The sequence below is a fragment of the Mixophyes fleayi genome, chromosome 6 (assembly GCF_038048845.1).
Source record: "Mixophyes fleayi isolate aMixFle1 chromosome 6, aMixFle1.hap1, whole genome shotgun sequence".
NCBI classification, from domain to species: Eukaryota; Metazoa; Chordata; class Amphibia; order Anura; family Limnodynastidae; genus Mixophyes; species Mixophyes fleayi.
Genome location: NC_134407.1, coordinates 111432099 through 111444275, shown reverse-complemented (window position 1 = coordinate 111444275; position 12177 = coordinate 111432099). Strand labels below are relative to the sequence as shown.

At 41.6% G+C, this 12177-nt stretch overlaps 1 protein-coding gene across 3 annotated transcripts in view; it reads right to left on the bottom strand.

Annotated features, from left to right (window-relative positions):
* The window catches only part of NRG3 (neuregulin 3), a 1349256-nt gene that overhangs the window by 112164 nt on the left and 1224915 nt on the right, over positions 1–12177 (bottom strand). For all 3 annotated transcript variants that reach the window (XM_075217161.1, XM_075217160.1, XM_075217162.1), the window contains exon 7: positions 1766–1893. In XM_075217161.1, coding sequence (XP_075073262.1) covers positions 1766–1893 — 128 coding nt within the window. The remainder of the gene's footprint in view (positions 1–1765; positions 1894–12177) is intronic.

Below are 12177 nucleotides of genomic sequence, written 5' to 3'. Positions count from 1 at the left end.
AGTCTGTTCTGTGTGTCTAGGTACAGAAAGTACAGTGTAGGCAATGCTTTTTTTCACCCAAATTCAAATCTAAACGTATCTTAAGATGCACTTGTATTTGAATAGAGCTGGAACTATGCTGAAGTTGTATGCTCTTTTTAAAAACGCAACTTACATGCAAGTTGCGTTCAGACATGAATCAGGCCCAAAAATGCCTTGACATGAAGGTGTAACCAATTAATATCCCACTTTCACAATACATTGCTAATCTGGCATGCGAGAAAAGTAAGCAAGTTTTACCCAAATTTTGACAGCATACATAGTAAAACACAATTTGATACAAATTTGCATACAGTTCTTGCAGCTGCAAAATCCATTTTAAAATGAGTTTGAAGTTACAATTCCATTCTTTTATCCTAGAGAGACAGCAGATACATAGACAGATATTACATTGCAGATAACTATATATTTATTGTACTCTGCCTTGAGATCTTAGAAGTTACAGGTGTGATGAATCCAAATCCCAGAGATGCTATAAATAGCAAAGCTTAGATCATGAGGCACAACTGAGATATAGTGACCTGCTTGGAAGTTTCACAGAGACTCTTGGATCAGGTATAACAAATCTAGGGCCTGATTCATTAAGGATCTTAACTTGAGAAACTTCTTATTTCAGTCTCTTGGACAAAACCATCTTACAATGCAAGGGGTGCAAATTAGTATTCTGTTTTGCACATAAGTTAAATACTGACTTTTCATGTAACACAAATTTCAGTGTACAAATAAGCTATCAAGTATGTGTACTACATGAAAAAACAGTCACTATTTAACTTATGTGCAAAACAGAATACTAATTTGCACCCCTTGCATTGTAACATGGTTTTGTCCAAGAGACTGAAATAAGAAGTTTCTCAAGTTAAGATCCTTAATTAATCAGGCCCCTAGTCTTCAACCTAAAAAACTTGTACATATACAACAAAGCTTGTTTTTCTAAAGCAACTGGGAATGAATGCTTTGTTCTGCAAGAGCAGCACTGAGAAAAATATACTCAGATCATTGGATGCATACATAAAAATCTAATTTCAAATAGGCACATTAAACTTGAGAAGTCAAACTTGTATAAACTGGAACTGAAACATACATAAGGTTGAAGTACAGTTCATTTAATTTGGTGCTATATTATCGGACATGAGACCAGTTCATTGACCCCAACAGGTCAGTCCTTATTAAAAAACCCAAAAAACAAAAAGGATGCCCACTTAAGGGCACATTTTAGCATTTGACACCTGGTTAAGCATCCTTGTGCTATCACTGACAATTCTACTATCTATCCAGAAATTGTTCAGCGTTTACTTTGGTATTATGATTTGGATCCAATCTGTAATTTTACCAACTCTACTAAATTGTATTAACTTTTAGCATTTTTCTCTGTATAATAATGGACACAATTAATTTCCATCTCTTTATGGACATATCAATATTATAGCCTAAACACTGAAGGATACATTGGAAATCATTACTGCACTGAATCATCAGTACACAAAGAGGTGCTGTACTATGGATTTAAAAATAACTTTCATTTGAGTATGTTTGAAGCTTTGCTGTTAGCTTGATACAATGAATGATGAAAAATATATTTTGAAACTCATTGCGTTCTGTTTAGTGCTTTACAAAGGAACAGTGTATGAGTCATTATTACTTGGACTCTTGTTAGTAGTCTTGAGAATAATTAACACAAAATGTAGATAGGTCACTTTGAACTCCTTTTGAAAGAACATTCTCTTACCTATGATGCTTCACTGCCTGACTTGCTCTGTCTGATGGTGTGGTTTCTGAGAAGGGCTGTGTTTCAGCAAAGCTGGTTTCCATTACATTCTCTCTTATTGGCTCAGTATTCCGCTCTGACTTTGAATACTGTAGATGAAAAATCGAAGCATACAAACAAACATATTTGGAAAGTACAAAGATCTTTGTGAACCAACTCTGCCTATCTTGTACTCATTGGCATTTTTTTGCTAACATTTTTATTAGCATTTTAAGGAATTTTGGATGTCACTATAGCAGCGGTAGGGAACCTGCGGCTCTCCAGGTGTTGTAAAACTACAAGTCCCAGCATGCTTTGCCAGTAGATAAACTGCAGATAGGTGGCAAGGCATGCTGGGATTTGTAGTTTCACAACACCTGGAGAGCCACAGGTTGCCTACCCCTGCACTATAGGCTTCCCCAATTTTTGGCTGCAGTCAGAAATTGTATGTGTGTTTGTTTGGTAGGGAGTTTGGCATGTAAGCTCCAATGAGGCAGATGTGAATTATTAAAAATATTCTATGTATAGTCCTACTTAATATGGTGCCGCTATATCATTGATAGGCAACCTGATAAATTTCATAGGCAGCCTGTGGCAGCCTTCTAATCTTCAAATGGGCCACACATTACCCTTGTGCTTGGTAATAATTTAAAACAATAAATGTATTCAGAGAAAGAGACACCGGGGGTCACGGACTTTGTGAGAGCTCCTGCTGCTTCACACATCTTTTGGGCTCTATCCCATCCCTCAATATTGTGACCCGACAAATAACCGCTTGCCTGAACTCCTGACTGCCTAAGCTTTCGCCTGCTATCTCGCTGCTAGAGGTGCTTCACTAGTGCTGAGTTGGTCTTGGCGTGAATGGAGTTTCTCCAGGATCTCACTTTAGCCCTCAGATCACAAACTATATCTACCCCTGTGTGCCGCCAGATATCTCGTTTCCCCGGGTGGAAGGGACCATTAGTGATGGGAAATCTAGTTCATTTGGAAGATTAGTTCATTCTGATCTAGTTCACACAAGATTAGTTCAAAAGATTAGTTAATTTCACTCAGTAGTTCTTTTCACTCAGTAGTTCATTTAGCTCAGTTAGTTCAGTTAGATCACTGGCTCTGGAACACTGCCTAGAGAAGTGATTAAGACAAAGATCTAGTATATTACACATACTGCAGGCATATATACTACCTTATTAGATGAGTTATAGTCCTGTTAAAAGGATCAGATAAGTTTAATATGTCAGATCATTTTTAATATTTTAAAAAGGGCAATCACTTATACAAAAACTAGTAGTGACACGTTGAGCTCTGCAAAGTTAATTACATTTTCATTATTATTTTTTACTTCCATAATATGCAAATGAAAAAGGGTCTAAGGGTCTTATAGGGTCTGAGGCATTATGGAGAGTAAAGATAAAAAATAGAGTTTTCTGATTCTGGATAAACCATGTTATAATGCAGGAGTGCAAATGTGTTTATTATTTTGCCCATAAGATAAATACTGGCTGTTTTTTCATCTAACACACAGTATTTACTTGATAGCTTTATTTTTACAATGAAGTTGAAAGTTTAGCTAGGACATGCCCTACCCCAACTAGAAAACTGTCCACATATTTTAAATATAAATCCCCCTCTAATGTAACAATTTTGCCAAGGTTCTAATTTACTGCTTTGTTTACATTGCTCTCCTTAATGACTCATAGTTGTTTAAATCACTACTAGGTACAAATGACAGTCCAGCAACTAATCTATTTGGTGAGAGAAAGTATAATAATATGTCACTGCAAAAGCAAGGTGGAAGCACATAAAACATTTCTAAAGAGGATAGTTGGAGAAGTTGCCCATAGCAACCAATAAGCTTCTATCTATAACTTATGAAGTACATTCTATAAAATGATATGCAGAAGTGGATTGGTTGCTGAGAGTAACTCCTTTATCTATCCCCTTTCGAAAGTTTAATGCATCACCCCTATAAAATTGAGATCAGTGCAATCAGGATATAGGGGAGATGTATCAAATCTTAGGGGTGAATTTTTACAGCTGTAAAAAAACCCCAAATAGGCATCGTGTCACTGTGGGGCGGGGCCAAAATGGCGCAATTCATGAAGCCCCTACGCCCATACCCCGCTCCAGGAACTCCCAGATGTAACCAACATAATGTTGGCAATTATGACTAATCAGCATCTGTCATTTATCTAGCAGAGTCTATAAAATGGCAGAAAATGATTGGTTGCTATGGGCAACGTTTCCACTTTATCTCTCTTGAAGGTTTAATACATCTTCCCTGTATATATGGTGCAGTGTTTTAAACAGAACTACAGTATATAACATGCAGCACTCAGCAGTGCAGTGTGTCTGGAGCTGAAAGGGAAGGGAATGTATCCTGTGACTCATGAGCTAAATGATCTAAATGATTGAAAAGATTTGAAGAGTGAAAAGATTTGAAGACTCGTATGAGTTACTGAGTGAAATGATTTGAAAGATTCGAAGAGTGAAATGAACTAGATGAACTATTGAACTCCTGAGTGAGGAGAATGACTCATGACTCATAGCTCAGTGATCAGCTCCAGTCTCACACAATGTCTGAGCACAGCAGTTTAGAGGTACTGACTCATGAGTATTAAATGAGAGCTGAATAGAAACAAAAGAGCCAGTGTGAATGAGACAGTGAGTGAGGCTGCTGGAGCTGCTCTGCTTTATCTCTAACTCCTCCCACTTGTTTTAGTTCCTGGTGAACTAATCTTTGCCAGAGCTGTGAACTAAATGATTTAGTTCACTTTGAAGATTAGTTCATTTGAACTAATCATTCGTGAACTACCCATCACTAGGGACCATGACTCCACACTGAATGAGTGGACTGAAGAGGAGGGCGGACGCAACTACAACACAGCGTGGCTTGCCTGAGGCCGCTCCTACACACCAGCCTCCCCTCCTCCAGAACGGGATCACCAGCATTCCCTGAGGCACTCCTCACCATCAACTGACCACTGCATTTACCCACCTGTCATCCATTCCCGACAGCTGAAGATCCCCGGGATTTACTGTGGCTGTGAAGGATACTGCAGCAGGACTCAGCCTCCCCCACTGTGTCAGCTTTGGTGGGACCGCAGTTGTACTCTCCTAATCGGAGTGCATACCAACACTGAACCCTCAGCTGGAAACAGATTTCCCCATTGTGATGTGATCGCCAATATCAGGACCGCACCAACAAACATCTTGGGTCTCCCTTCTCCCTATCTTTTACCTTGTGCGCCATTTTGAAAACTGCTTACCCGCCCAGCAGACATCCAAAACTACAACTACAGCTTAATACCAATACCTGGAACACAGAAACACCCTGCAGCAGCATCACATTGTGATCTCCAGTCAGAAAGTTACGTGTCAAAACATCCCTGACCCACTACATGAGCTTCTACTGCCCACAGACAACTACGTGCCTGACTCAACTCTGCTAAAATGGCAGTACCTATAAATCATTTGATACATCATAGAAATTCCCTTTACTCATATTACAGTTCCCACACTCCACGCTGTGACCCTGCAACTTGTCTGAGCTGTTGCTTTCACCCAGTGGATACTATAACAAATTACTGCCTCTTAGCACAGAAATCCTCATTTCAGATAACGTGTACTGAACGCCTCTGAATTTCCTTTTATGGTAAGCTCACATCGCTTTCTTATAAAAGTACGCAAAACACCAATGACTCATACCGCATGAAGACTTTGGGTGTGAGAGGAGAGCATGTTAAAATCTGAGTGAAATAACCCTTAATCTAATTTATTGAACCATACAGAGGTACTTAGTCCTCCATTGAGTGATTCTACGCCTTTGACTACGGCCTCTAACACTCACAATGCTGCCTGACTATAATGTACGGAGAGAGCTTTAGGTTGAAGAAAACTATAAGCTCCCCAACCTGTCTTATTTACATCAGAAATACTATGATATGTTAAATAACCTAGTCAGTATTTTCTGATAAACATTGTGGAAGTGTGTGTGTATAAAACGTGATTTTGTTGTTTCCTTATCCTGTGATGACTGATAAAAGTAAAACACGTGCCAAACATATTGTCTGTTCAAAATGCAATGCTAAATTTACAAATGAATGGCTGGATCAAGGAGGGCTCTGTGCTGGTTGCGCTGTGGCGCCTGTGATATTGCAGCCTAAGGACAGGTCCATTCTGACGGTAGATTCCCCCGAATGGGCGGCTACTTTATCACCCTTGTGAAACTGTTATCTAAACCAGTGGAGATCCCATCTACATCGGTGGCATCTCTGGGTAGAACAGGAGGTTCCCCAGGGGTCGGACAAAATCCCTCCCCGGCCCTCCAGGAGGCACCCCAGATAGGGGAGGTTGGATGGTCGGCGGTGGCTAGGGGCCTAGACCGACTTAGCCAGTTACTGGAGAATCCCAGAAAGCATATACGCAGTAGTAAAAGACATAGACCAGCTAATGCACTGTGGTCTGTTTCTGATTCTGAGGGTTCCTCGGAGGAGGAAGGGGAATTGTTGGACGATTCAGATTTGTGCATAATAGAGTCAGAGGAAAGCTCTAGACACCAAGGTATGGACGATCTGGTAAAAGCAGTTTGTCAGACCTTGGGATTTATTGAAGTAGAGGAGACAAGGTCCTTAGACCACTCTCTTTAAGAAGGCTTCTAAGCAGCTGGTCAGATTCCCTCCCTCAGCAGAGTTGAGAGGTATTGCAGAGGCCTCTTGGAAGTATCCAGATAAGAGGTTCACTGTGCCAAAGAAGTTTGGCTCTTTATATCCTCTTCAAGAGGAGGATATGACCTGATGGGAACAGGTGGCGAAAGTGGATGCGCCTGTGGCGAGATTGGTTCGCCAGGCCACACTACCTGTACCAGGGTCGGCGGCCCTACAGGATGCGACCGACCGTAAATTAGAATCCCTGCTGAAATCGGTCTTCTTGGCCACTGGTACAAGCCTCAGACCGGCATTGTCTTCAACCTGGGTAGCTAGGGCTATGGAAGCCTGGGCAGGGCAGTTAGAGACCGCTTTCCAGGATTCGGGCCGTGGGAAGCAGGAGACAGTCCCGTAGAGGAAGGTCATCCTTCCCCTCTGCAGCAGGAAGGGCCTCTTCCGCCAAGCTGCCGGATAGACAAGCAGCATGACTACCACCCGCCTCTGGTTACAGAGGGTGGGGTGGGAGGACGGCTGCTTGGGTTCGCCCAGCAGTGGACAAAGTCCTCGGCGGACTGGTGGGTCCGGGGTATCATGAGACAGGGTTACATGATAGAATTCATGGGGCCAGCTCCTCACAGGTTTTTTCTAACCGGGTTACCCCGCTGTCCTCAGAAAAGACAGGCAATGCTCTTGGCTGTCGATTTGCTTCTTTTAAAGAAGATTATACAGGTTCCGGAGTACCGGAGAGGGAAAGGGTTTAATTCAAACCTATTCTTGGTACAGAAACCAGATGGTTCGTTCAGACCAGTGCTGAACCTCAAGCAGATAAATCTGCATCTGAGAGTAGACTCTTTTTGGATGGAATCCCTGAGATCGGTCATAAATGGCCTGGAGACAGGCCAATTCATGGCATCTATAGACATCAGGGATGCCCATCTCCACGTTCCGATCTGGGAGGGGCATCAGCCTTTTCTCAGGTTTACGATAGGCACAGCTCACTATCAGTTCAGAGCTCTTCCGTTCGGGCTGGCCACAGCCCCAAGGGTGTTTACAAAGATTATGGCAGTTATGGTGGCACTTCTTCACTCATGGGGGTGCAGTTAGTGCCTTATCTGGACGATCTGTTAATCAAGGCTTCAACAGCACAGTTGTTGGAACAACATCTTCGCCTTACGGTGAGGGTGCTGGAACAGCACGGCTGGCTCTTGAATATAACAAAGTCACAGATGATCCCTTGTCAATGAATGATTTTCTTGGGACTAATAATGGACACAGCACGCAGCAGAGTGTTTCTTCCACAGGACAAGATAAGGTCCTTGATGGAGTGGATAGGCAAGGTCCTGTCAAGCAAGAGGCTGTCAGTACTCATGTGTATGAAGCTGCTAGGAAAGATGGTGGCATCTTTCGAGACACTGCCATACGGAAGTATCCACTGCAGATGTCTTCAGTGGGACATTCTGAGGAAGTGGTCAGGGTCCTTTCTCTATTTGGATCGCCAGTGGATGAGGTTATCGCTAGAAGCTCCCTCAGCTGGTTGTTGTTGGAGGACAACCTAACAAAAGGCAGATCCTTTGCCCCCGTGGGCTTGGGTCCTGGTATCCACAGACGCCAGTCTGAGTGGTTGGGGGGCAGTGGTCCTTCACCTAAGGATACAGGGCCTGTGGTCAGAAAGACAGTGGGGTCTTTCCATAAATGTGCTGGAGCTCTTGGCCATCTTGAAGGCACTACAGAGAGCTCAGAGTGTTCTTCAGGGAAGTCCGATCCGCATCCATTCCGACAATGCCACGGCAGTGTCATACATAAACAAGCAAGGAGGCACCAGGAGTGCAGGAGCGATGAACGTCACGTTTCAGATTTTTGCCTGGGCAGAAAGAAACGTCCAGGCACTGTCAGCAGTGTTCATCCCAGGGGAACAGAACATACAGGCAGACTATCTAAGTCGGCACAGGGTTCTGCCAGGGGATTGGGCCTTGCATCTGGAGGTGTTCCAGTTGTTAGTAGACAAGTGGGGACTCCCGGATCGAGACCTGATGGCGTCAAGAGCCAACAGGAAAGTCCCAGAGTTCTGCGCAAGAACAAGAGACCCACTGGCAGTGGCAGTGGACGTCCTAACATTGCCTTGGGACTTCAGGTTAGGATACCCGTTTCCTCCCATAACAATGATTCCCAGGGTCCTTCGGAGGGTCAGGCAGGGGGATCGACCAGTCATTCTGGTGGCTCCAGCTTGGCCACGAAGAACATGGTTTCCGGAGATTCTTCTGGTGGCAGTAGGTCAAGGGGTTCGGTTGCCCCTACGAAGAGATCTGCTAACCCAGGGACCGTTCTTGCATCAAAATCTGAACAGGCTTTTGAATCCAGTCTGTGGAGAGTGAGAGGGTTCTCAGGGGGTGTAATAGGCACTCTCCTGAATGCCAGAAAGCCAGTTTCGGCCAGGATTAACCCCTGCATCTGGCTTGGATATATAAAGTGGTGAATGAGAGTTTTGACCTAAGAAGCACTCCAGGTGTGAAGTAAATAAACGTTTAATACTAATATTTTAATGGTATGCGTTAAAAAGGTGTATGTCAGTATACAACTGATTAAAAAAGCGAAGTATTTAAAAGTAATAGTGTTGAAAAAAATAGAATTAAAAATAATGTAACCCTGTGGTGGAGCCAATCTTAAGAGTACTAATAATGGGGGAAGATCTGCCAAATAGAAATTCCTTCCACATGTATATACACAATAGATAAGGTGAGAAATAGCCAAGGAGAATGATTATAAGGTCCTATAGTATGATAACTATATTACATTCACCAAAACCCTATTCCTGTTGTATTCATGTAGACTCTAGATGGCAGTAGAACGTGAACTTCCTCCCTATGATCTTGACTCACTGGAGAATGTCCCTCTGTTATTAATAAATCAGGATCCTAACCATAGTCAGAGGCTGAATCGCTGGATATTCCCAGATAGACAAAATATATATAACGTGGCTTTACTAATTCCCTAATGGCATAACTTCAGGGAGACCACTCTTATATGCGGTTTATATTGTTACCTTACCAATAAACTGTACAGTGTAGTGACAAAGCGCCTTATTTTATATTATAATAGTGCGCTTATAACCAAAAGAATTTATAACCAAAGGGATTCACCCTAATAGGAGACAGTGTAATACAGTGAAACCACTCATTCATACATCCTATATTACTGCCATGCCACAAGGCTGCACAATGCAGCGACAAGGTACATTATTCAATGTTGTTAATGTGGGTTTATAGGCAAAGGGATTCCCCTGGTAATAGGTTATAAAGTATAGTAATAGGTCGCTGTACTTAAATTTAGTATACACTTATAGAGAGAGAGATATCTACTCTAAAGGTCAGTTATTCCTGACAACGATAAAGCGCCGTAATTGTAGTTACTATGCGCCTGTGAGCAAAAGAATTTACTTTAAAGGTAAGTAATACGGTTCAGCGGCGAGACACCGCACTGAGAATTATGTTATTTATTTTATTTCATAGACAGAGAGATTCCCCCTAGTAGTGAGTAGTTAGATAGAGAGGCACAGCGCCGCGATTGGCTCCGCCCACTTCCGGGTTTGACGTCACCTATTGTGACGCCGGCCCGACGTACGTTTCGCTTGAGAGCTTAGTCATGGAATTACTGGGTTACTTAAAAATTCACCTTTCGGGATATTGTTGATTACAGGCGGAAAGTGGGAGCTTTCACTATGAAGTATATTGTTAGTAGCTGTTTTTTTACGAAATAAATCAGTAACTACTCTGCCATCCTGTGTCTTATTGATGGTTAGATCTAAAAAGTTGACATGTTCCTGATTCATTTCATACGTCAAGTGTAAATTGTTTTGATTGTCATTTAGAATCTCCACAAACTCTACAAAGTTCTCTTGGCTATCATTCCACATTATGAGAATGTCATCAATGTAACGCATCCAAATAATAATATTATCTGTATACTTGGTTAATTTTTCACAGAAAACAGTTTCCCTCTCCCATCTGCCCAGGTAGAGGTTGGCAAAAGTGGGGGCACAGGCCGCCCCCATCGCTGTACCTCGTACCTGCAAGTAGAATTTATTGTCAAAGACAAAAAAATTCCTTTTTAGTATAAACTCCAAAAGTTCTATCAGAAAGAGATTGAGATCAGGGTTATCATTGGCTTGTAGGAAGAAAGCAACAGCCTCTATCCCCACTTCATGTTGGATGCTGGTGTAGAGTGATTCCACATCCATGGTTATCAACCAAACATGTTGTTCTAAAGTAAGGTCATCCAAAAGTTTGAGAATATCTGAGGTGTCTTTGACATAGGATGGTAATGAGGTTACATAACCGCGTAGATGTTGATCCACAAAGATGCTTGCTTGTTCGGTCAGACCTCCAATTCCCGAAAGAATAGGTCTTCCAGGTGGTTTAGTAGCATTCTTGTGGATTTTAGGTAGTAAGTATATAGTTGATACCTTAGGATTTTCAATATGTAGAAATTCCAATTCTGATTTTGAGATCACCCCATTATCAAAGGCTCGTTTAATCATTAGATTATATAATGATTTATAGTCATTTAGGGGGTTGGAAAAGAGCAAGCGGTAACACTTTTTATCCCCTAATTGTCTATGCATTTCTTCCTTATACATACAGGTGGGCCATATTACTACATTCCCACCCTTATCGGATGGTTTAATAACCACATCCTGCCATGATTGTATCTCTTGGATTGCTTGTCTTTCATTTCTTGTCAGATTGTCGGATTGCCTGTATTTTCTATTCTTCATGGATTTTAGTTTAAGGATATCCAGGTCATGTGATACCATATTCTCAAAAACTGATATTTGCGGGCTAATATTTTCATTAGGGCAGAAGGTAGATCTTCTCTTACACATAGGTCTAGTTGTTTGTATTTCACTACCAGTTTGTTCCTCCAATAGATGCTCTAAGGCAGATAGGGCCTGATTATCCTCTTCCTCCAGATCTATATCTATCGATAAATTTACCAAATTGGTATACATTTCGTTGGTAGCAGATTCTATTGAAATGCATGGAGGTGTGTCACTATCTCCCCTATTGTTCGTTTTTTGTTGTAGTGGAGTATCCAAAGTGGTTCTGTGCAGACTAGTAGATTCGAGTTTACTAAAGAATTTATTTAGGCGAAGTTTTCTCGTAAATAGATGGAGATCTTTTTCCCATCTAAATCGATCGAAATTATTTGTAGGTGAAAAAGTTAAGCCATAACCAAGTAGTCTCAGATGAGATTCATCCAAAGTTCTATCTGATAAGTTAATTACTTGTAAGGATTCATTCACTTGCCCCGATATTGCTTGTTGTGTTGATAATTCCCCCTCCAAGGAATTCGAGAACGATCTCGCAGATTTCTTCTTCCCCCTCCTAATGCGCTTGTTCCACTGATATCTTCTCCCAGAGATCTCTGGGTTTCCCCTAAAAAATTATTATTTCTGTTCGCATTCTTCCTACTTTTAGATTGTGCTCTGCCTCTAATAAATGGATCATCAATATCATTGTCTGATGATTCTAGTTCTGATGATTCAGGACTAATAGATGTATTACGTCCTGTTTTGCTAATAGGATAATGTCTCCATTTAAAAATATGACCATTCGCATAATCTCTCTGATCACGATTAAATTTGGATTTCTTCCTTTCTATTAGGTTATCCTCAAGTCTATCCAGCTCCTGTTTATACTTCTCATAAGTTTTCTGAAATAATTCTGTGGTTTCATATTCCTTTAGTTTGAGAGT